We start from the raw sequence: 26392 nt of genomic DNA, 5'->3' as shown, positions 1-26392 counted from the left end.
CATAGCATCAGCACTGTTTAAAAGTCTAAAGTTCAAAGTCTCTTCTGAGACTCATGCAGTCTCTTAACTGTAATCCCTGTAAAAATCAAAATGAAAAACAGACCACATACTTCCATCATACAGTGGCACAGGATATACACTACAGTTTCCAAAAGGGGGCATACTGAGGAAATACTAGACCAAAACAAGACTGAAAACTAGCTGAGCAAACTCCAAACTCCGCATCTCCGTATCTGATGTCAAAATGCTCTTCAGATCTCCACCTTCTTTCATCTCTTTGACTGCAACATACTTCTTTCTCTTTGGCTGGTTCCACTCCCTGTTAGCAGCTCTCCTCAGCAGGTAGCATGACTCTAGAATCTCTTACATCATTGGGTCTCCAAGGCATTTCAGGCTTCACCTTCCCAGCTACACACAATAGCCACTCTAGGCCTCCATGCAGGAGCACACCTGACACATGCCTGGATTCGGCAGCTTCTCTTAGCCGAGGAGGGAACTTCTATAACCCCTTTCTTCTGTCCATGACTCTAAAACTAGAACCACATGGCCTAAGCTGCCAAGTTCTGTTGTTCACTGAGGCTGGAACATAGCCCTTCATTCAAGCCCCTCATTCAATTATATCTTCACTGGTTTTTGTTTTCAGTGGTTAACTCCACTGCCTAAGCTTGGCTATTGTAGTACAAGCTGGCTTTGAACTCAGAGATCTGCTTGCCTCTATCTCCAGAGTATTGGAACTAAAGGCATATACCACCACCCTATTCTTTAATTCTTTTTCATAAGTTGGAAGCCTCACTGGGTAGGATCTTGCCCTAAGGTCACTACTCCCTTTATTCCCTTTAATGCCAGGCTTTAATCTGTTTATCTCCTTGAACACAGGATTTAGCTTCATTCCACTTCCTGGTGCCTTTTTTCTCTGTTTTGTATTTTTCGTGGTTCAGCATGCTCCTTTTCGTTACAGTTATTCATAAGAGTGAACACTAAAAAACACACAACAGAGTCAATACTACGTTGTTTTGAGATTTCCTCTGCCAACAGAATTAATACAAAACTCTTCACTTTAGCCTCAGGCAGATTTTTCAAACAAGCAAAAAGCAGCCACATTTGTTAGCCAAAATATTATAAGAATAGTCTTTAGGACACATAGAACACATAGAAATATTCTTTTCCTCTGAAACCTCAAGCCTGGACCCTGCAGTTCAGATCACCCTCAGCACCACTGTCTTCCATGTTCCTACTGTGCTCGCCCTTTAACGCCCACTTAGTGTTCAACTACATTTCTAAAAGTCCAAAGTTCCAGAGTCCACATTCCTCCAAACAAAAGCATGGCTGGGCCTACCACAGCAATACCCCACTCCTGGTGTCAACTTGTCGTAGTGAGGTTTCTTTGGCTGTGAAGAAGCACCATGACCACAGCAACTCTAATAAAGGAAAACATTTAATTTGAGCTGGTTTACAGTTTCAGGGGTCCATTGTTGTTATGGAGGAAAACATGAAAGAGTGCAAGCAGGCATGGTGCTGGGGGAGGAGCTGAGAGTTTTACATCTTGATCCACAGGTGGAAGGAGACTGTGTGCCACACTTTAGCATAGGAGACCTCAAAGCCCGCCCCCACATGACATACTTCCTCCAGCAAGGCTACACCCACTCTGACAAGGCTATGCCTCCTTTTAAGTGCCACTCCCTATGGACCAATGGGGGTCATTTTATTCAAACCACCATATTATCTCATCTCACTTTAAAAACACAAATTAAGTTCTTATAAATTTCAGAATGGTGACTTAAAAGCATAAAAATGGGCTTTGGGCATTAGAAAGGACAGGGAAAATATAAGGAAATAGTCTGTGGAGAACTGCTGAAGTCTGCAGAACCTTAACATAGAATTACATCATTCCCCCTTTCCTCCTTCCTATCCTATGTCTCCTCTCCCTCCCAAATTCATGGCCTTCTCCTCTTTAACCATTGTGTGTGTGTGTGTGTGTGTGTGTGTGTGCGTGCATGCATGCGCGCACGCACATACCCATGCACATGCATAAAACAAATATATAATAAATACATCTTGCTTGCTGAATCTGTTCAGCTTTGCCTATATGTATGTTTCTAGGGTAAGCACTTGGTAGTGGATAATGATTTAGGGGACTTATCCCTAAGGAAACTAATTCTCCCTCTCTCATCAGTTATTAAATGCTTGTATCTCTTTATATAGGAGTGAGGCTTTATGAAATTCCTGCCCTTCCCACATCCCATCTACAGTGGGTTGTCAACTAATGTTGGAATTGTTCAAGTTCTATTTAGGCAGCCATGTTTAGATTTATGGGTGTGGCTTCCCATAACTAGAAGGCACAATCTCACAACAGACTTGCTGGCTCTCTGCCTCTTACAATCTTACTAGCTGTACCTTTGGTACAGGAGTTGTGCTGTGGATGTATCAGTTGTGGCTGGGTAACCCACAGTCAGTTGTTGTCTGTATTTTTGGCTAGTTATGGTTTTCTGTAATGATCTCCTTCTGCTTCAAAGAGAAGCTTTTTTGAGGGGTATGAGTTACATTATCTGTGGGTGTAAGGATAAATATTTAGAGTGAAGCTAGGAATTATATTGGTTTAAGAGAGTGGAAGTAAAGAGGAAGGGGAATAAATAATGCTTAGGATGCTTGAAAAACATATAGAGAATCATCGTTTTATATTTACCTAAACTCACATACAATACATATATGTGAATATATATATATATACACACATATACACATATATACATATATACATACACACACACACACACACACACACACACACATATATATGTAGCTAAGTAAAGTTATACCCCCTTGCGATGATAAGACTCCTCCGAAGAGCCATAGATTGTCTAATCTAATAATCTCCCCCAGCCCGGTACCTGATGTGAGAAACCTCCTTTCATCGGCCAGGAGAATCTAAGAGGGTCTCCAAACAATATAAGCTATTGCTGTTGTGCTTGGTTGCTTCCCCAGAAATTTACTAAGGACACTGTGTACTGTGGACATAGAACTGTGGGGAGGAGTGAGCCAGAACTGACTTAAATGCCCCCCGAGGACTAGCTTTCACAAGTACCATGAAGTGAAAGCTACAAAGGGAGGAAATCGTCATAGTTCCATGCAGCTGTGGCCGTTATGAACCATAATAGACACCATCACGTAAGATATCCCTAAAGGGGCAGTAGTGATGCTGTGTGTCGGCAATAACTAGCTGATAGCTTTACAACTGAACCTAAGGCTGGCTTAAAAGAGGGAGATCATACCTAGGGAAATTAGAACCCTACCCAGTGCACGTGGATAGCAAGACCATGGTACTAGAGCAGATTCCACCTACCCTTTTACCTTTGGTTTTAGCTATATGGCTCGGTTAAACACAGCACTGTCTTCAAACATTTATCATGTCCTTGTGATGAAAATATTCAGAATACTTTCTTCAAGCTTTTGGAAGTGTGGCACACAGTTAACATTAGAACACCAGACCCTCTTACTCCTAACTGTAATCAGTCCTCCTGAGCAAGTGTTTCACCTCTCTCTACCCCCAGCCTCTCCCACCTTTAGTAACTGTAATTCTATCCTTAAACTTTACGCGATCAACTCTTTGTAAACCACATATGCGTGAGATCATGCAGTGTTTAGCTTGTCTTTCTGTGCCTAGCTTATTTCACTTAACATAGTGCTCTCCAGTTCTAACCACATTGTCACAAATGGCAGGAATTCCTTCTTTGTAATTGCCATAATATGCTGTTGTTTCACCAAACTTTTCTGTATTCCCATGATGGATACTAGCTTCCATTTCTTGGCTATTGCTGCAGTACACATGGGAGTGCAGATGTCTCCTTGACATACAATTCCCCACCCCCTTTGATATGTACCCAGCAGTGAGATTGCTGGACCAGATGGTAGTTCTATTTTTAGATCTTTAAGGACCTCCCATCATGTTCTCCAAAATGGCTACACTAATTTACATTCCCAACAACAGTGCTCCCTTTTCTCCTATTCTGCAGCATTTCTCATTTTGGAGTAGCCATTCTTATTGGATAAAGTGATATAGCAGCTCATATAAGCTTTGATTTGAACTTCCCAGTGTTTGGTGGTGTTGAGCATTTTTCACGTACCTGTTGAGTCATTTACCTGTCTTCTCTTCAGAGAGGTTTACTGTGCATCGTATTAGGATTTTGCTGTTATTTGAATTTCTTATATTTGGATGTTGACTCCTTGTTAAGCTGTGTGGTTTACCAGTATGGCCTCCCATGTGGCAGCTTGCCTCCTCAGCCCGATGGCTGCTTCCTTTGCTCTGCACAAGGTTTTTGCTTTGTCATGATCACATTTGTCGATTTATGCTTCTGTTTGCTGTGATTTTTATGTCTTCTCTAAAAAACACCTTGCCCATTCAGATGCCTAGTCTCCTCCATAGTCTCTTCCAGGAGCCTCATTTTTTCAGGTCTTACCTGTGAGCCTTTAATTCTCTTTTAGTTTGATTTGGCATCTGGTCAGTTAAGGAATCTAATTTCATTCTCTGTCTACTCAATTTTCTGATCATTATTTATTGAAGTAACTGCCCTTCCTTTCCTGCACGCTGAGTGTTTGTTAGAAGTACGTGGTCATAGTGTGGACTCACACACCCATTCCCTGTCCTATCCCAATGGTGCTTGTGTCTGTCCTGCCAGTTTCCTCCTGTTTGATTATTTTGAAATTATTTAGCATAATTCCCTGCTTTTCTTCCCTTTGGTAAACACTGGTTTGTCTATTAATGCTCTTGTAGGTACACATATGTGTGTGCATGTACACGGGCGTATGTGAGTGTGCATGTATGTGTGTGTGCGTGTGCGTGTGCGTGTGCGTGTGCGTGTGTGTGTGTGTGTGTGTGTGCATATGCACACATGCATGTGGTCCAGAGAACTTTTAGGATTGTTTTCCTTGGTTCTCTGAAGTATGTCTTTGGTAGGGATTATAATGACTCTATAAACAGTGTTTGGCAATATGTACATTTTAATAGTATTGATTCATCTAATTTATAAACACAGAATGTATTTCAATTTGTGTGTTCTCTTCAATTTTTTAAATTCAATTTTATATAGTTTCAGTGTGGAGATCTTTCACCCTTTTAGTTAGATGTTTTATTTTTCATAGTTACTGAAAAAATGGGATTACTTTCTTGGTTTCTATTTTAGATAATTTACTATTGGTGTTTAACAGCAGTCATTTTTACATTTTGTATCCTGCAAATGTTTTCTGTAATGCATCCTATAATGTTTCCTAAATTTGTGTATTAATCTCTGTAGGTGTTTGGTGGAGTCCCAGTTTTGATTTTTTCTTCTGTATAAGAGCATACCATCTGCAAATCGCGACAATTTCACATCCTCGTTTCCAGTTGAGATGCCTTCCTTTCTCTCCTTTGCTTGATTGCTCTGCCTGGGGCTTTCAGTGCTATGCTGAATACAACTGGTGGTCTTGCTCTGGATATTATGGGAGAATGTTCTCAGCTTTTTCTTATGCAGTACAAGATTAGATGCTGGCTTACTGTATTCTGTTGAAGTATATGTATGTTCCTTCTACACCTAAGTTGTTCAGGGTTGAGTGTTAAATTTTGTCCAAGGCATTTTCATGAATTGAGGTGATAAAATAGCTTTTGTCCTTCCTTTTGATGGTGTGCTTTATTTTGCTTATTGATTTATACATGTTTACCTATTATGGGTAATGCTAATCTTCTTAAATTTTGCTAATGTTTTATTGAGGATTTTTGTATCTGTGTTCATCAGGGTTATCAACCTATTACAACTGAGGTGTTCTTGTGTGGTTGTGGTAACAGTGGGATAAGGCTGGCATCAGGGACTGCCCTCATATTGAATTTTGTGGGGTAGTGTTAGAAGAACCTGACATAAGTTCTGCTTTAAATGTTTGGTAGAATTAAGCACTGCAGTCATCTTGTCCTGGGCTTTTCTTTGATGGAAGACTTGGTTTTTAAATCACAGATTCAGTTTCATTACCTGTTATTGTTCTCTTTGGTTTTCTTCTACATCCTGGTTCAGCCTCTGGAAAGCGTGCGAGTTCAGGAAATTATCAGTTTCTGTGTTAACCATTGTGATGTTTCTTTTCTTCTCTGAATTCTTTTTGTTTTGTTTTGATTTTTGTTTTTTGTTTTGTTAGGGACTCACTATGTAGCCCTAGCTGCTGTCCTGGAACTTGCTATGTAGCAAGGCTGGCCTCAACCTCACAGAAATTCATCTGCCTCTGTTAGGATTAAAAGATCATGCTACCACATATGGTCATATCTCATATTTTAAAAAAAGTCTTTCCTATGTGTACATAGGGTGGGTAGGGGTGTACACTTAAGTCAAAGGCCCTCATGGGGGAGCAGAGCCAGACATTGAATATTATGCAGCTGTAGTTACAGGCAGTTGTGAGGCACCTTATGTTGATTTTAGAGCCAGCTCGGGGCTTCTGTATAAGCAGTACATGTTTAACAGCCCCCAGATGTTCATACTTTGATTTTTTTGCATTTGTGATGATTAATTTTTGTCAACCTGACACACAATCAGGTCATCCAAGAAAAGGAAACCTCAATTGAAAAAAAAAAAAAAAACAAACAAAAATGTCTCTATCATATTGGCCTATAATCAAGTCTGTGAAACGTTTTCTTTTTTCCCCCAACATAATATTTTTCTTAATTATTTGAGAATTTCATACAATGCACCCTGATCACACTCACTTCCCATTCCTCCCAAGTCCACTTTCCCACCCTTATGCCCACCCCCACCCCAAAATACACCAAGTCCAATTTGTGTTGCACAGACCATATGTAGCATGGCCTCCAGCAGCAGCATGGTCCTCTGGTATCAACATGAACTACAGACATCAGCATGGCTTCTGCCGCAGCATGAACCATAGAGGTCTTTGAGGAGACTTAATTCAGAAAATAAACCAGTCTTCATCTTGAATATCTTAGTGTTCAGAATCAGGAGCAGGACCTGTGCGAGCTTCAGGCTGCTGTACACCACACTGCCCTTGACACCAGCTGTTGTGCAGGTACCCCAAGCATGAGAACTGTGTGTGCAGCAGCACTGCCCTGTGCTCTCCCCTCCCCCTATGCTCCTACCATGGCTCTGCTCCCACTGTGCAGTGCACCCTCACCTGTTGCCACCGTGTCTCTAGTTCCACTTCTCGGCTGTACATGTCACCCCTTCCACCACTTTTTTCCCCCAATTCCATGAAACCACCTTTAAAAGGCATCTTCCCATAAGTCTTCCTTCTATTTTTTTTTAAGTTGTTCCAGAGATACCAAGCACTCTGCAGGCTAATCCTCCATGGCAGCATCTCCCCTCAGAGCCTCTGTGAGTCTTCCAGACTCCTTGGAGCTGTGCACAGCCCTGCAGATGGTAGTGCCTGCAGCTGTGCTAAACCAAGGCTCGCATTTTCTAGCTTAGTTATTGGTATATGCAGTGTATTTCCGGGAGTAATGAGACTGGTTGTGTAAGGAAGAAAACTGACCAGTCCATAAGGAACACAAGAGGAACCAGCCTTCCTCCAAGGTCTTGGCTTCAGTTTCTGCCTCCAGTTCCTATTCTGCTTGAGTTCCTGCCCTGGCTTTGCTCAGTGATGGACTGTGATTAGGGCATATGTATCAAGTAAACCCTTCCCCCACAGGTTACTCTGACTTATGGTCCTCATCATAGCAACAGAAAACAAACTATAACTGCATTTATTATTACCTATTTCATTTTCTTATGATCTGAAATGTGTTCTCTTTCCTTCCTCTAATTTTGGGTTTGGCTTCTTCTCATTTGTTATTTGACATATAGCCATGAGTTGCATATTTGAGCTTTTCTGTGTCTGTCACCTGGCTATTGACTATAGTGAACTTGACTCTTGATTCTTTTTGCCCTGTCACAGAGTTTTGATGTATGTGCCTCCACTTTCATTTGTTTCAAGAAAAAATTAATTTCTTGATCATTGGTTGCTCCAGAATAAGTTATTTAACATTCACTTGCATGTATAGCGTTGAAATTTTTCTTACTGATTTCTGGTTTTATTGCAATATGATTGAAAAAGATACTTGATATGACTTTGAGGCTTTTAAAAATCTTGTGTACATGGTGGGAGGTTTGTGTGTGTGTGTGTGTGTGTGTGTGTGTGTGTGTGTGTGTGTGAATGTGGGCATGCACATGCCATTGCACATATATAGAGGACAGCCTCAGGTATTGAACCTCACCTTCTACTTCTGAGGCAGTGCCCTCTGTTTACCACAGTGTATATGAGACTAGCAGGTTTAAGAGCTTCTGGGATTCCCATGTCTCAGCTTCCCATCTAGCTGTAGGAGCTCTGATATTACAGAAGCCTGCTACCACACCTGGATTCTTGTGGGCTCTGAGGCTCTAAACTTAGCTTCTCACTCTTGTATGGCAAACACTTTACCCACTGGGTATCTCCTCGGCCCTTGACTTCTGGCCAACTGCTCTTAAATGGATGTGACAGAGCAAGGGAATGACCCGTCAAAGGTGACTGGGCTTTCACTCCGAAGCAATATCTATGTTGTTAAAGAGTAAGCATATTATGTTGTGAAGGAATACCATCCGAGGAGCCGGAATTGCAACTTTGGAGGATCCTGAGGGCTGAGTCCCAACTCATCTGTCGGGTTTGTGGTTTTCAGGGAATTGATGCTGGTTTCTCATCAGAAAAGCATCGAGCAGCTGCAGGAAACCCTGAGACAGAAGCTGCTGAGCGATGACAGCTGGAGGGAGAAGGTAAGGCTGTGGCTCGTCTGCATGTGTCTGGCTTGCTTTTGAAACATTGTATCCATCTGCCTGAAGACTATTCCAGATAGGTGTCTTTGCTTTGGCGAATTCTTTTGTTTCCGTCTGGAAATGTCCAACTCCAAATATGCTTAAGATATATGTACTTTCCAAAATATTAGAATGTGGTAAGAAGTAAAAAGGGAAAATGGAAAAATAGATTTTGTAATCCTATAATCTTAGGATATTTCCTGGTTCTTATGCAGAATACATTTTAATCTTTAAATATTTACTTTTTTCTAGCAAGTATCAGAACCTAAATTTAATCGTATTTGTTAAACCATAGATATACTAGTAACTCTAATTTCTTTGCTTCTAAGATAGAGAATAGAGATGATTGTAAATTATTAGTTATGAAATTTTGACCATCTTACTCTGGTAAAGTTAAATGAACAAATATTTCTCTTTCTACTACTAAGAACTGTTTTCTCTCGGAGCATGAAAACACTCCACTGTCATCTTTGGAATTTGCTATATTTTTCAAGATGTCAACAAAGAATGACTTAAATATGTCTAAATATCACAAGTCGGACTCTTTAAGCAGTTAGTTCCTTTCTCAGCAGCACAGAGCCTTCCTGGCAACAAGCTTCAGTTCCCCTCACTGACCTATGGGAACCGACCTGCACACAGAGCCTGAGCCTTCCCACTTTCGCTCCAGCTGCGTCTGTATGCAGCACAGCTGTCTCCCTCAGCTGTATCGTTTGTTGCAGCAAACTGGGGTAGTGTTGGGTTTGGAACCCAAGGCCATGAACATGCTAAGCCAAGCCCTGCCTGAGAACTACACGTACAGTGATTTCCTATGGCTTACACTTTCTCCATAACTGGAGCTTTCTGCTGAAATTCAGGTGGTGTAGTTGTACTCGTCATAATTTGTTCACCTATTAGATTCTTCTTGGGGACTGGATCCTTTGCTTGTAACCTCAGCCACTTTCCAGCTGTTGCCTTCTCTTATAGTGCCTCCCTGTGCCACCCTGAATATTGAAACCCCTTACACACTGTTAATGGCTCTGCTGGAATCTAAATTTGTCAGTTCCATTTCTTGTTATCAGACTCTCTCAACCAGTACTTGCTTGCTATGAATCAATACTTTCTCCTTTGTCGTTAGTCAGATTATAACTATAAAATGACCATCTGGTCATGGTATTAACACACCTGTTAACCCCAATGTTAAGGCTGACACACAAAGACTCTGAGGCCAGCCTGGACTGAAGAGAGCCTGTGTGAGGAAGAAAAATCACTGTTCAGTATAGTTGTACATAGGTGGGAGTAAAATTTGAGACTATGGGCTGGAGTTGCTGTGTGTCAGTCTGACTTCATACAGTAGACCTATTCCTTCTCATGTAAAGCTCCCACTTAGAGTTTTTGGTGATTCTTTGTCTAGTTAATTAGCTGGTCTGCTCTTATTCATCCTCCTGAGCCTTATCGTTCGAATGTCTTAATACTCAAAAAGATGACCTTAGAGCACATAAAAAGCCTTGGGTTCCATTCCAGCACCACCCAAACTATCAACCAAACTGTCCAAAACAGGGGGCACTTTAATAACCAGAAGTTAGAGTAGTTTGGGCACTGTGGTGAAGGCCTGGAAAAATAGTCTGTCATGATCATGAGTCTTTGAGATGAAAGCAGCTCTTTGGAAAGTGGTTTGTGGATATTTGTTATGAGATTGCCTAACCTCAGACTGTGGTGATAGAGTGAACCAGGCTAGAGAGATGGCGGCCATTTTCTCCAGCCCCTAGGGTCTGATGGAGTGAATGTTCCTGTCTTCCCTGAGACGCTTTCCCTGCTCACGCCCAACTGGGGTCTTTTGGGTGCATTCTATTGAAGAAGAGTCTTTATGGACCATTCTAGTCTTGCTCAGAGACTAAGAAATGCTAGCATCTGATATTAAAAATTCACTGCTCTCACTTTGTACAAAGTTAGTGAAAAGAATCCAGTGCACTACCAAGATGGCTCCTCCTCAGTGCTTACTTTCTCTAGTACGTGTCGCCGACCTCATAGATGTCCTCTGGTGTGTATAATCTCCTATTGTATAAAGTTGGGGAAACATCACTTCATAATAAATTTTACTGTTTAACCAGCAGGAAATCATGATCAGACCAGTAAAACCAGAGAAAAATAAGAACGCCTTGACTGTGTTAGCTATTAAGACTGTGAATAAAAAGTTCCTTCAAAGTCTTCTCAGGAGAAAGGAGAGCCACTCGCATGACATTGTCATCTCTCGTGGGTCACTGTGCCTCTGCCTGCGTAGGAATGAAATGTTCTCTTTACAAATGTGTAACACACAAATTAGAATAAACTTAATATCTTAAATGCTTTTAATGTTTTTAAAAAGTAGAAAGCAATTTGTGCCCATGCTTAATTATTTTAGAGTATGTAAAAAACACATAATAGGATCAATAGTTGCTATGCAACAAAGCAGGCACATTTTAAAATAACTGTTTACCGATTGTCATGAATTTTTGTTTATTTTAACTATTGCTTGGATACAAAGAAAGCAAATTAATGGGCAGGATGAACCTTTAAAATTGGTTCCAAATGCACAATATTGTTACTATTCATTTAAAATTTTGTTATGAAAAAAACCCTCTTGCAGCTTGAATAATTGTGTAACTAATTCATCTCACTTGTTGACACTCACTTTTCAGTATGGGAGTCAAATTACAACCAAATATTTTCTTAGATTATCATTAACATGTTACAGTCTAGAAACATTTTGGGAGTGTATTAATGACCTCATTTTTAGTATGTACACTTTTTGAAAACAAATAAAAGCCTTATTTCCTGGCTAGAATAACCAGATTGACAGTGGAGTAAACTTGACTTCAAGAACTAATCAATTTCAAATTTGCCAGGTTGATGGCTCACATCTTTAATCCAACACTGGAGAGCTAGAAGCAGGAGAACCTCTGTGAATTTGCCGCAGGTATGGCCTACACAGATGAGTTCCAGGTCAGCCAGGGATATGTAGTGGGACCCTGCTCAACAAGCAAACAAATAGTGAGATAAGAAATTCCAAATTAGAAAGCATACAAACAAACTCCCAATAGACAGTCCGGGTGTCCTGATGATTGCTAATGTGTCGTAATGTGCTATCAATGCACAAAATGCAAAGTTTGACAAGGGTGAAGTTATTTATATATAATGTCACCTTTAATTTACCTAATAAACATGACTAAAATATTGAGGGCATAGTTTAATTTTTAAAATTATTTTATGTAATTTTAATGATTGACTTAATAAAAATCTAAACATTTTAGATCTAGAATCATCTGCAAGGAATGTCTGATACAAGCCATTAATCCAGATGACGAAATGGTCCCCATTCTTAGAGTGTTTAATGTACACCGGGCTTTGTGCGTAGTGCTTTTTATAAGTGTAAGTTTTATAATTGTAAGTTTTATGACACCATTGTTCCAGTTTTACAGATGAAAAATAAACAAGTCTGGGAGAAGTCCTGTAATGTATGTATCAAGGCTATAGAGCAAGGACATGAGCTGACGTTAGCTGTGTCTTCCAGTGTTAAGTGCAAAGTCTGGGACATCTGCATTTCACCAGGGTACAGTCACAGTGATCAGATTTACTCTTCCATCTGAACAAATAAAGCCCCAGAGGGGGTCACAAAACAGAAAACAGTGACAGGATGCTGGTGACAGTCCTGTGACTATGGACTATGACAGTCTGCATGCTGTGACACAGGAGACTGGGAACAGGTTAGGCTTGGCATTTGCTTTGAACTGAGGAGTCCACGGAGATTAAAGTAGCAACAACTCTCAAAGTAGTGTTGCAGAAGAACATTCTAAAGAGGAGGAGTGTGGGTGAGTGGTCTAGAGCGTTCGTGTGGGCAAGCTTTAGCCAGGGAAGGCCAATCTGAGAGAAATAAAGAACTGAACACTCACATACAACCAGGCCTTAGCCTCTTTTCACCAGACAGACCAGAAAACCTGTAATCTACAGGACACGCAGAAGGCTTTTCCATAGCTGGCATTCTATTATTAGACATTGTTAGGCCTGGATTCAGTGATAGTCTGATCCTAACAAATGTCAAAAGGAAGACCTAAAGTAAGTTGACTCTAAGACATGCTGCCATTCCCCAAGTAGATCTACACATATTCACAGGAATACTAACATCCAGATTCGGGAAGACAAACAGAAATGAGCACAAGCAGCACAAGCAGTTACCAAGGTCAAAGTCACAGTGCCTGGTGTCTAATCCATAGTTTCCATACACAGAAAGAACTAGAAGAATAGAACTCATAATGAAAAGAAAAGTCAGCGACTAAAGACATCAACTGAGATGGGCTGCAGAGTTGGCCCAGTCTCCCGGAGGACCCAGGTTCAGTTCCCAGCGCCCACATGGTAGCTCACAGCTGTCTGTAACTCTGTACCAAGGGATTGGATGCTTTCTTCCGGCATCTATGGGTACTGTACTTACATGATACACTGACATAGTGCAGTACAACACTATAGCCATAACATAAAAATAAATATTTTAAATGACTCAGGAAGACAAAGATGCTAAGATTAGAAGATAACGTTAACACAGTTGATGTGAGTGTTTGCCATGTCCAAGAAGTAAAGGAAAATTTTATCATGTTAAGTTAGTTTATCGTGTTTAAGTTTAGTCATGCAGGCTATAAACAGGATGTAAACTGAGAGCTGTAAGAGCAGTCAGACAGGAGTATTGAATGAATAGAAAGTGAGACGTCGGACAGGACAAGTACAGGGCACCTAAAAACACAGGGAACAGAGGGAAACACTTTTCTATTAAAGCAAGATTTTCTTTTAAAGTCTCAGAAAGAAAAAAACAGAGTGTCGGTGGGGTGGGGCTGTGAGAGGAGCCCAGGTGTGCTGACACATGCAGTTAGAATCCCTGAAGGTCAGGGAAGAGAGTGGAGACACAAGTATCTGAATAGATGATGGTGAAATGTTGATGAGTTAAATGGAAATAGATTTACAAAGCTGAACAAACCACAAGCACAAGAAAGCAAACACACCAAAGGGCATTGTAATCCAAATTCTCAAAAATAGAAACAAAAAACAAAAAACAAAAAAACTTTCTCTTTCTCTCTCTCTCTCTCTCTCTCTCTATTTCTTTCTTCCTTCCTCTCTTTTTCTTTTTCTTTCTTTCTTTCTTCTTTTCTTTCTTTCTTTCTTCCTTTCTTCCTCTTTCTTTCTTTCTTTCTTTCTTCTTTTCTTTCTTTCTTCCTTTCTTTCTTTCTTTCTTTCTTTCTTTCTTTCTTTCTTTCTTTCTTTCTTTCTTCCTTCCTTCCTTCCTTCCTTCCTTCCTTCCTTTCTTTCTTTCTTTCTTTCTTTCTTTCTTTCTTTCTTTCTTTCTTTCTTTCTATCAAGAGGCTGGACAGATGGAGAGAGGTAAAGATTATGTGCCACTCTTATAGAGGGCCCAAGTTCAGTTCCCAGCACCAGTGATTGGCTGCTCACCACCATCGGATCGGATGTCTGTGGCCTCTGCAGGCTTTCATGTTTATGCAGACAACCCCACATGCAGACACATATACATAATTAAAAATAAAATAATTTTTTTCTTACACAGTATGGATTAATTACAGTTCCCTTCCCTCTACTCCTCCCAGTTTCTCCCCACTTCCCATCCAGATGTGATCCCTTTCTCACTCTCATTAGTAAAACAGGCGTCTACGAGAGTATAATGCAATATGATATATAAAACAAAAACTAACTCTTTGGAATTAGACAAAACAAACAAACAAAAGGAAAAGAGCCCAAGAGAGACCCCAAAATCAGAGCTCTACTAAGTTCAGCTCTTCAGGAATCCAATAACAACACTAAGCTGGAGGACCTGTGCAGGGCAAGACCTGCGCATGCTTTCTCAGCCTCTGTGAGTTCATCTGAGCTTTGCTCATGTTGATTAAGAAGGACTTATTTTCCTGGTATCCTCTGTGCCCTCTGGCTCTTACACTCTTTCCACCTCATCTTCCTGAGGGTTCCGGGAGCCCTGAGGAGAGGGATTTGCTAGGGCCATCCCATTTAGGACCTAGTGTTACAAGGTCTCTCCTCTGCATAATGCCCAGCTGTGGGTCTCTGTACACTTTGTCTCCAGCTGCTGCAGGAGGAAGCTCCTCTGATGATAACCGAGCAAGGTGTTGATCTAGGACTCTGGCATTAGGAGTCGTTGTTATCACTACAGTTGGTTTTAGTTTAGCCTATGTCCCTGAGCTGTCTTGTGTCAGGCTTTTGGTCACCCTGGCAGTACTGGACATGAGTTCCATCTCGGGGAGTGGGCCTTAAGTCAAATCAGATGTGGTAGTTTGAATAAAAATGGCTCCCACAGACTCATATTTGAATGCCTGGACAGCAGGGAATGGTATTATTTTAAAGAATTAAGAGGTGTGGCCTTATAGGAATAGGTGTGGCCTTATTAGAGGAAGAGCATCGCTGGGGATAGGCTTTGGGTTTCAGAAGCCCATACTGGGTCTCGTGGCTTTCTTTCAGCTGCCTGCCGAGCCGGTGTAGAACTCTCAAGCCTCTTTTTCAGCACCAGTCTGCCTGCTTGCTGCCTTCCCACTCTGATGACAAATGGACGAAGCCTTTGAAACTGTAAGCAAGGCCCAACCAAATGCTTCCTGTTATAAGAGTGGCCTTCACCTTGGTGTCTCTCCATAACAACTGAACACGGATGGTGGCAGTTAGTTAGTCACACAAGCATTGTGCCACCATTGCACTAGCACATCTTACAGGCAGGGCACCATTGTCAATCTAAGGGTTGGCGACAGGGTTGATTTTTATGTTTCTCTTTTGGTAGTGAACAGAGCTCCTTCCTGTACCAAAGATGCTAGAATGTACGAGTGAAGGTTCTAAGTAGGCACCAGGTCAACTTCTCCATGCTCAAAGAATTGTATGTGTTGTCTTCAACAATAGAGCGTGGCCATCAATTTGTGGAGAGCAACCTATAGTCTTGGCAACAGCCTTTGTTTATCAGTTCCATGGGACCCTTTTGGCCAACAACTCAATTAGCTGTAACCCAGTCCTGTAACCAGAAGATTCATTTGGTGGCAAGAGATGGTCAGTTGTGACTCTTGTTCCCCCCGACACCCACACACACTATTTGGTGATTTTAGTTAAATCACCTTCATATAAGTCTACATTTTAGGAAGCTTCCCCTCCATTAAGTTTCCATACTACCCCTCAAATGCACCTTAGTTTATCTGTCTCTAACCATATTCCCTCCTTCATCTCCACTCTTCCCAGCCCCTCCTGCACATCCATTCTACTTCTCCTTTCTAATGAGAGCTACCTTCCCCGCCCCCAGTCCCTTACTCTATATCTAGTTTCTTGGGTCTACAGATTGTAGTTTGTTATCATTGACTTAGTAGATAATATCCACATCTGAGTGAATACATACCATGTTTGCCTTTCTGGGTCTGGGATACCTCACTAAGGATGATTTTTTTTCTAGTTCTATTTACTTGAGAATTTACAATTACTCTGTTGTGTTAAGGTACCACATTTTTTATCCATTCTTCTGTTGAGGAGCATCTAGGTTGTTTTTAATTTCTGACTATTACAAATATAGCAACAATGAATATGGCTGATTTGTCTGTGTGGCAGGAGGAAGCATCCTTTGGGTATATGCCCAGGAGTTGTGTAGCTGGGTCTTAAGATAGATTGAGTCCCATCTTCCTAAGAAACCACCACACTGATTTCTACAGTGCCTGTATGAGTTTGCACTCCCACCAGAAATGGAGGTAGTGTTTCTTTACTCCATATCCTCACCAGCATGAACTGTCACTTGTTCTATTGATCTTATCCATCCTGACAGGTATAAAATAAATTTTCAAAGTGGTTTTGATTTGCATTTTCCTGATGGCCAAGGTTGTTATATTTCTCAGCCATTTGAAATTCCTCTTTTGAGAATTCTGTTTAGATCTCTGCCCCATTTTTTAAGTGGGTTACTTGTTTTCTTGATATCTAGTTTTTTTAATGCTGTATATATTTTGGATATTAGTTAACCATCTATGTGATGTATACTGGTAAAGAATCTTTTCCCATTCTGTAGGCAGCCACTTTGTCTGGATGAGTGTCCTTTGCCGAAGCGTCTCAGTTTAATGAGGTTCCATTTGTTAATTATTGATGTAAGTGCCTATGTTAATGATATCCTGTTCAGAAAGGCTTTTCCTGTTCTAGTGAATTCAAAGCTATTTTCCACTTTCTCTTCTGTTCTTCTATCAGGTTCAGTGTATCTGGTTTTGTGTTGAGGTCTTTGGTCCATTTAGTGTTGAGTTTTGTGCATGGTAGTAAGTATGGATCTATTTGAATTCTTTTACATGTAGTGTCCCAGTTTGACCAGCACCATTTGTTGAAGATGCTGGCCTTTCCCAATGTGTGTATCTGGCTTCTCTGCCAAAACTCATGTGTCCATAGATGTATGGATTTATGTCCAGATCTTCGATTCTATTTTGTTGACATGTCTGGTTTTATGCCAATATCATGTTGTTTTTGTTACTATAGCTCTGTAGTACAACTTAAAATTGGGAATTGTGATATCTCCTGAACTTCTTTTATTATTCAGTATTGTTTTAGCCAGCTTTGATTTTTTGTATTTACATTTAAAAATTATTTTTAAAAAGACAAACATCAGAAGACTAGGGGTACCGCTCAGTAGTAGAGCACTTACCTAGAAAGACCAAGAGCCTGCATTTGATCCACAAAAGATATTACCAGGGACAAAAATCATTTCATAATAATAAAGGGTCTTTTTAGTAAAAGGACATAATAATCCTAAATGCTCAAATGAGTTTAAATTCCTAGTACCCATGTTAAAAGCTATGCATGGCTTCTCACTGTGTGGGAAATAGAGACAGGTATTTGCTTCAGTTTGGTGCTGCCATCGTAGCTCCAAATTCATTGAAGGGTCCTGCATCAAGGGAATAAGATGGAGAGCAGGACACTCAACGTCTCTCTCTGGCTTCTGCATGTGTTTTCATGGGTGCACATATATACCACACACAGTCACACAGTATATATAAAATTACATATAAAATTATATATACAATATATAAATACATGAAGCAAAACCTGGTAGAACTATAAGGAGAAAATGAGATGCACAGTTTAGAAGTTAGCATCTTTCTCTTAATAATATAAAATGATTTATACAAATTTAAAAACAACCAAAAACCAGAAAGAATAAATAGTTTGGAAATTGCATATTAATTCATTTTTAAAAGCTACACTGAAGTAACTAGTAATACTAATAACAAACTTGAGACAAGACATGTGTAGTGCCTCTACTACCTAATACTATACACATTCTTCTCATGTACACATGAAGCATTTATCAAAAAATGGACCATAGTTTGTGTTACACATTTTAAAGGAATTAAGACATACAAAGTATTTTCTCTGACCACATTGAAATTAAATGAGTCATTTATTGAAACAAAAAACAAAACAAAACAAAACATTGAATCCATGTCCTTAATGGCTGTGCTGTGTAGGATGTGGAAAGACAGACTTTATGGAAGAACCAAGGCCCTGGAGCCATTGAGTCCAGGAACAGTGGTGTACATACCTGCCCTCTGTGCTGGTGATCATCTTGGTGGATTGCTTAAGCTCCTTGAAGCTGTTTCACTTGCTTTTCTCCGTTTACCATTTTTTTTTACTAGTATGCAAAATAATGGGTTTCATTATGGCAGGTCATGCTCCCTCCGAGCCTCCTCCTCGGTCTAAACAATGGGAAACGATGGCTCCAAACAGTATTTGATCTGAATACTTGGAAAGTAGTGCAACACTTTATTTTTGGAAGTTATATTTTCACAATGAAATGATTGGTCTGACTCCTGGTTTAGCATCTGAAATTCTAACTGGTTTGAAAGGTAATGGTGAATAACCGTTAGTTATATCCTCCCATGGGAATTGCCTCTGTGGATGGCAGAGTAACAGAGTCAGCCACAGAATTTCCACTTAGAAATTCTGTGAAATCCACTTAGAAATCGTTTCACTAATAGTGAAACGATAGTACTTTGTACATCAATATTAGATACAGATTGTTACAAAATACCAATAATGTGTTTCAGTAACAAACACAAAAGGAATTCCAGGAGAACGTCTAGAGTGTTCTGGAGTTCCTCAGAAGCCACTAGCAAGGATGGGGTTGTACCAGGAAAGGACACAGATGAATGAAAAACAAAATTAAAGCCTGGGCGTTATACCCAGGGTTTACTTTGTGAAATTTCTGAGCTTGCATAATAGTTATGCTTTTTAAAAAGAAGTCTGTTTCCCCACAATTGCTAAAATAACTTAGTTATTCCATATAAAGTAGTTTGTGCTTTATCTGAGCACCATCAGCCAAATAATTTAATTTGTACAAAGCTTGTCTTGCCTTCTAAGCAACTCTGTTCATTTATATAAAATCATAAGCAGACACTTGCCTGACTTCATCTTCTCAATGGTAAGTAAGTAATATAGTTAAGTAATTCACTGTGACCATATTCTTCTCATGACAGAATTGGTAGCCTTGTGCTATGATGACACCCGGTCACAGCTTCCCTCGAGTTTTGGAGATTCCACCAGAAGAGAATCACTTTCCTTGTCTTTCTCAGTTTGTGCACACTGAAAGCAAACTGGCACTGCTCGGCCACTCTTCCTCTTTTCCACTCCCCCCTTTAGTCCTTTCTTTCTGTCCTCCCTTTCCTGTAATAGCCCTAAGGTGAGAGGCCCCACGTGCTGAGACATGACGGAGCCCTCTGCTCACTAAGGGGCTGGCCACCTCACCCTCTCCTTCCTGCACCAGCTCTGTATCTCATCTACACTTGGGTGGGACCCACTCATCTCCTAAGGAACCCCTTGTCCATGAACAGAATTAAGGAACTCCATCTTTTAAAGGCTCTTCCTAAGCCCCTTCATCTAGTTTGTTGTTTATCCTGCCCCACATACTTTATGTAAATGTACAAGATACAGTCTGTCCTAACATAATTTCTGGTATCTACCCATCAACCATACCAGTTCTTTTTCAATTTACCACTTGGTACTTAAATGCCTTGGCACATCTTTTGTCCCAGAGTACTCCAAAGTTGTTTAAAGTGCTGAAGATGCAGTTTAGTGGCAGAGCTCTTTGTAACTCACATGGAGTCATAGATTCAACCCCCAGCCCCAGTGCAAAAATTGGAGAAGAGTGGGAAGGGAAAAGGAGAAGGAGCATGGAGAAAGATAAAGAGGGAGAAAGAAAAACATTGGGCAATAAAGGAGCCAGGTTGCTTACAAACAAACAAACAAACAAACAAACAAAAAAGTGCTTGCTTCATCAGCACATACTAAAAAAAAAAAAAAAAAAAAATCCCAAAACCCAAACACAACAAAACACCAGTGTCTGAGCAACTTATAAACTGTTAATGCTTTAAGTTCTGCCTGGAACTTCTCACTCTCTTCCTCACCAGTTGTTGGCTTCTCCATCCCCACCCAAACTTGCTGAAGCACAGTAGTCAATGGTTAAAGCACTGGGAGTCAGGATGGAAAAGCCAAAAGATACAGAGTTCAGGCTGCATCTAGCAGAGTCCTGGCCAGGGAAAAGAGAGCGGGAGTCCAGCCTGCACGTGCTTAACAAGCACACCCAGTGTGGAATTTTTATCACTTAAGGAAAGGAGTTCCCGTCAGTCCACACAAAGGTGCCCTGTAGGCTGGTGGTAGCCTAGTAAAAAGTTCATATGAGAAGTTTTGGGACTTTTTTTTAAAATTAATGCGTGGAGAAACCATTAATAAACCATTGTAAAATAACTTATACTTTGTGAAGAATGCTATGTCATACAGAACATGGATTGGAGAATGGCCTTTTTTTCAGGAGAATTAGTGTAGTGGAAAGAGAGGCATAGGAGAATGGGCCAAAGATTTATTTTGTTTGGTGTGGAGGGGAGGGAATAGCTGGGAATATGCTGTTCTGTGTGCAGACGTAGGGAAAGTGAGGGAGAAATAGTCTTTAGGGCCATTGTTGAGACTCTTACCTGGGAGTTGTCCACCTGGAGGCAGGCAGTCATGCGCGTCTGACCTTCAGCGAGTGCTCTTTCCCCTCAAGGTCACTAGTAACCTGTCCCCAAACAATGGAGAACTGCGTTTTGAGAGAGACAGAATATCTCCTCTTGTTGTGTCTACACTTTTGCAGTTCTGTCCTCCAGGCTGTAAATCCTACTGAGCCAGGGGCGAGTCTCCTTGCTCACATTATGTAATCCAAAGGGCTTCCTATAAAGTTGTGAGTAAACTTTCTGTGTCCTGGTATCTCAGTTTCAGGGATCCTGTGAGAAACCCAGGTTGACCTCGTTCCTTCTTTAAATGACCAGAAACAGAGTCAGAAACAGTAGGGGTCAACAGTCTCTTCCCAGTTTAGCTGGCATTCACCACACCCCATAGAATTTGCGTCTTAGCATGGCACAGTGTAGAGCTGGAGCTGATCTGCTGCAGGGATCTCATGTCTGATCTCAGAAGATGGAATCTGCAGTGAGTTACTCGGTTACTTACAGGTTTTTTGTCTCTTGCTCTATTAGGCAGAGCCAAAGCCAATAGTTAAAAGCCACATTGAGGAAGATTTTGGCTGAACTACAGGAAAAACTGCTTAATGCTTAGAAATGGAAACTCCTGCTGGGGAAGAAGTGAGTTATGGTTCCATGATGTGTGAGGCACTGTGGGACATCCTTCCATGTCAGTTCTGTGGCAGAGACTGCAGGGCTTTCCCGTGGAGGCCGTCTCCACGGGCTGTTGAATTCTTGCCCATGCATCAGCCTTACATGGATGCTTTGCCTCATTTAATCCTCATAAAGGCCCCCAAAGGAACTAGTTACAACCCCACCAGGACAGCTTATGGTCACAAACTTAAGGACACAGCCAGCAAGTGTCAAGGCCATCTCAAATTAAAGTCCTTACTGTTTTTTCCACAGTTGATGAGGCATGAGAGACTGAACCAGGGTTTTCTAAAGGCCCTTCCAGCACTGGGATTCCTCAGGAGTCTATGTGGGGATGTGGATGGCTGTTGTCCATTCATTCTAGTCTCACTCGCATTAACATGTCAGCCTGTGACCAGCCATGTGACAGAGACACTTGGCACTTCGGCTTCTGTTCTGTTTTCAGCTGAGCATAGTCTAACCTCAGTTTGGGGGTAGAAGGTATTTGTTTTGTTTTTTTATTTTGTTTTGTTTTTCAGGTCTCCTGATGAGGATTGAGTTAGCAGTGTAAATGCTTTTAGTAGTTTAGTCTTCAGTTTTAGATCTTTTAGTCGTTTTAAGTATAAATGACTCAGCTTTAGTTCTAAGAACTGTCATCTCTACTAAGTTTTCAGTTTTAGTTACTACAATATTTGACCCAAGGTCAACTTGGAGAAGAGAACTTCTAAGTTAACATTTTTAATACTAAAAATTTTAAATGCCTTAATTAAAAACTTGATATTTGGCTATTTTAAAGATTAGTCTGAGAATACATTGAATGTACTTATTTCGAGGTAAAATAGCTTTGTATATTTTGACATGCTGTTTTCCAGATTGAAGCTGAGCTTAGCAAGGAAAGAGCCCGGCATCTCATTGAGTTCCAGGATCAAGCTCTTCTCTTTAAGGAGGAAGCTAAACTGGAACTTGACATTGAAAAAGAAAAGCACCAGGAAATAATCCGGAAGTATCAGCAAGAACATGAGGACCTGCAGAGGAAGGTTCGTCAGCACCGCTGGTGCTATGCTCTGGGACACGCCGGCGTGCTCCCCTCGGGCATGCTCAGTGACACACTCTCCATGACACACTCTCCACTCTCCCCTTGGGCATGCTCTGACATGCACTGCATGCTCCCCTCGGGCGTGCTCTGTGACACACACTGCATGTTCCCCTCCTCGGGCATGCTCTGTGACACGTGCTGCATGTTCCCCTCGGGCGTGCCTTCTTTTCCACGCGTTTGTTCTACCCACACAGATAAATCGTTTGCTTTACCTGTTCTTCAGAAAGGATGCTGGAGATAAATTACAGAGGCACACAACCAAGCTCTGTATGCATCTGCTTTCTTCTGACATCAGCTTACCTCTAAAACTGACTACACTGCATGACTCATAACTAGCATGGCTACATAGTCCAACATCAAAAGATAATAAAGTATTTCACACAATTAAAACTTTCCTTCCTAGAGTTTAACCTTCTTAACTGAAGATATTTTGTTTTTGTTTGTTGTTTTGTTGTGGTTTTTTGGTTTTTGGTTTTTTGAGACAGGGTTTCTCTGTGTAGCCCTGACTGTCCTGGAACTCACTTTGTAGACCAGGCTGGCCTCAAACTCAGAAATCCGCCTGCCTCTGCCTCCCCAGTGCTGGGATTAAAGGCGTGTGCCACCACTGCCCGGCTAACTGAAGATATTTTAATTCTAATTAATTCTAAGCATTTTTGGATGAGTTAAAATACTATAAAAAGCAGAGTCTGTTGAAGTACCCCTGCTTTGTTGCTTGATTGTTGGTTTTACATCCTCCTGCCTCAGCCTCCCAAGGGTTGGGGTTACAGATGTGTACCACCAAGCTAGGCAAGGTATTCCTGCTTTTATATGACTTAAGTGTAAAGATGGAGAAAAGGATGGGGAGGAAGGGAGGGACAGGGAGGCAGAGAGCAAGAGAATGAATCAAAATTCAGTGTGAAACATATTTTGAAAATACTCATTAAGAATCCATGTTAGGGCTCAGCAGGTGAAGGCACTTGCCACTATTAAAAACATGAAATCAACTCCTGAGACACCATGGTGCGATTAGAGAGCCAGCTTCTACATGGTATTCTCTGATGTCCCCATATACACCAAGGCATACAAGTTCCTGTACACACACACACACACACACACACACACAGATAATGTCACTAAGATATTAATTTTTATTTTTTAACCTGTTTTAAAATCCATGTTAGGGGCTAGAGAGGGTGAGTTCTGCAGTAAGAGCATTTATTGTGACAGAGGACTGAGGTTCAAACTCAAGTACCTCCACGAGGGCTCACAACACCCTGCAACTCCAGGCCCGTAGGCACTGACCTTAGGCAGCACATGGTACACGTAATAAAGAAATCTAATCAAGCGTCCAGCAGCCCAAGGGCCTCTGTTTCTGTGTGAAGATGGAGAGTTTAGCCATCCCAGAGGGCTCTGCAGGTGCTCTGTCCTGAAATTCTTGATGATTTCATCTTTGAATTTGTGAATTTTTAAAGTGAATTTCTATTAAAACAGTGAAGTATATGCTGGGAACTTGGTGCCACCGCTCCCCTGATGGTCTGGTCTGTCTGGGACAGGTCCTCACATCTTCCCGCAGAGCTCCTGGCACCAAAGGCTCCCAGAGTAGCCATTCCTTCCTTCCTTCAGCTCACGACTACGGTTGTCCTGAATAGTCTGGAACTTCATGGGCAGAGAAATGCAAACAAAATAATTCCATTACTTAAAAAAGCTCTAAATTCAAGTGTTTTAGGTGAAGTCTGATTTTTAAACATTAACTCCTATTTTTAAAATCCAAACTTATATTTTTGTGGCCCTGTGAAGCTCCTGTCACAAGGACAGCTTGCTCTGTGTCTTTGTCACTTCTGTCAGGGGTGGGGGTGGAAGGAAACCATTGTTTAGACACAAGTGACCCTCTCTTCCTTCTTCTGGATTAGTTGAAAATAATAGAATATTAATTTCTGAAATGACTCATGGTGGTGAATAGATTTCCTCCCAAAGCTATTCCTTATGTAAATTTAACATGTGAAACACATTTTCGATGCACACTGTTTTGAAGCAGTGGTCCAGCGCGCTCTGGGAGCTCTCCCCTGTGCCATTTCCAGATTTCCATGGCTCGTTTGCTACTGGAGTGTAAGTAGGGACCTTAGATGAGCTTCTGCAAGGCTGCTCTTGTGTGCTCTTGTTCTACTGCTGTTTGCTTGCCGATGGTTTGTTTCCGTTTTCATTTTATAACCCAATAGCTCACACTGATCTGTCACTCCCCACAAAGCTGTGGCTGCCCGTAGACCCACAGTGGCTCTTGCCTTGCTTAGGATTTCAGGCATGAGCCATCAAGCTAAACTTTCTCTTTTCTAAGGAGAAAAAGCCTTTTCCATTCTGAAGGGATGATTTGGGCAGAAGGTCCCCTGAATTATTGTCTAATGTTCTTGTGTAAGGTGAGAAGCGATACCTTTGCACCGTCGTGTCCTGGCATTCTCTAGAACCGCCATAATGACACCAGAGTGGCCACTTGTCTTTCAGTTCAGTTCACTCAAATGTGATACTTCTTCCAACATATTGGTTCAATTGCCAATGCTCTGTAGCCAGTCCTGGCTTTCCAGAGCCTACTATGCTCATCCCAGCTAAATCACCAGCTGTGACAGATCAGCCATAGTGGTAAAGGGATTTCACTGTTAAAATTAGATACAAAGTTGACCTGAGAGAGATGGGGGTGGGGGGCCGGTATTTTTAAACATTTACTGGCACCCCACTGTCATTACATGTAGAACAGTACAGAATGTCTATGATCACAAGATGTGGGAGAGTGCAGCTATAGAAGACTGAGCTAGTGTCTGGGGTACTTCTGTCTATATATAAGAAAGAAAAAATATGTCCCAGGAGAACTTGGTGTTCTGGTGTGAATGGGGCACAACTGTGGTGTTCTCTTTCTGTGTCTCCAAAAACCAGTCAGGCACCTGGAGGTTCCAGAGCCCAGCCATGCCCTCTCCCATCTGTTTGTGAAAACTTGAGTTACTTTTGGCAGCTGGATTCAATCACAGAGATTTAAATATTTCCAAAGATGCCCAAGTAGTTAATAGGATACCATTTTTGGGAAATAAATAAATAAAACTCTGTGTTGCCTTAAAACAATCTGAAGGCCTATATATGACATGGGATGCAAGCACACTGGTTTATTAGAAGAAACTTAACAACAGCACACTTGTCTGTATACTAACGTGAGACTTATCTTATAGATAGGTGACCTAATCGCAGATGCTACAAAAGACCTGAGGCTGGAAGTGGCCTCTCTCCAAGAAAAACTCCATGAATCCCATGCACGATACACAGAAGAGTCTGAATCAAAGAAAAAAGAAATTGAAGACCTGAAAAATCTGGTTGCAGAATTCCAGTGTCGTTTGAAAAAGGAAACTGGCTATGATGATTCAATTTCCGAAGAGTTGAAGAAGGAAATGAAACAGAAGTCAGACGAGCTGGAAAGAGTAAGGCTGGCCCAGACACAGCTGCTGCAGCAGTTCAACCAGTCACAGGAAGAGGTAGGAAGCAGATAGCCCCCACTGAGGAGCATGGCCAGTTAAAAAGCAGGCAGGCAGACAGGCAGACAGACAGGCAGACAGACAGACAGACGCAAATGTGACAGGCAGTTGGAGGTCAAGAAGAGAGTACACAGCCTGGCTCCCAGGCATCCCTTGGCTTCATAGGACAGTTCTCTTCTTAAGTATCATTTATTCTTTGAGAATCTCATACATACAAACTGTGTATCTCTGTTAGTCATAATCATACACATCCCTTCCCTTATTTCAACTATGGAATCCCCCTATGCCCTCTTCCCAACCTGATGTCTAGTGTTTTGTTTTGTTTTGTTTTGTTTAATAATAGTCCCATGTATCCATGAGTGTGCAGCCATCTACTGGGGCCTGGTCCAT

General features: G+C 41.3%; 1 protein-coding gene across 2 annotated transcripts in view; it reads left to right on the top strand.

The window, feature by feature from the left end:
• The window catches only part of Lekr1 (leucine, glutamate and lysine rich 1), a 186797-nt gene that overhangs the window by 142037 nt on the left and 18368 nt on the right, over positions 1 to 26392 (top strand). For both annotated transcript variants that reach the window (XR_003836153.2, XM_029474779.1), the window contains exons 10-12: positions 8654 to 8747; positions 22291 to 22455; positions 25703 to 26002. Coding sequence is in view for 1 of the 2 variants with exons in the window: in XM_029474779.1 (XP_029330639.1) it covers positions 8654 to 8747; positions 22291 to 22455; positions 25703 to 26002 (559 nt within the window). In the remaining variant the exon portion in view is untranslated. The remainder of the gene's footprint in view (positions 1 to 8653; positions 8748 to 22290; positions 22456 to 25702; positions 26003 to 26392) is intronic.

Source organism: Mus caroli, unplaced genomic scaffold (genome assembly GCF_978045245.1).
Source record: "Mus caroli unplaced genomic scaffold, Mus_caroli_1 scaffold_3, whole genome shotgun sequence".
NCBI classification, from domain to species: Eukaryota; Metazoa; Chordata; class Mammalia; order Rodentia; family Muridae; genus Mus; species Mus caroli.
Note: the sequence above shows the minus strand (reverse complement) of the source record. Positions and strands in the feature narration are given on the sequence as shown.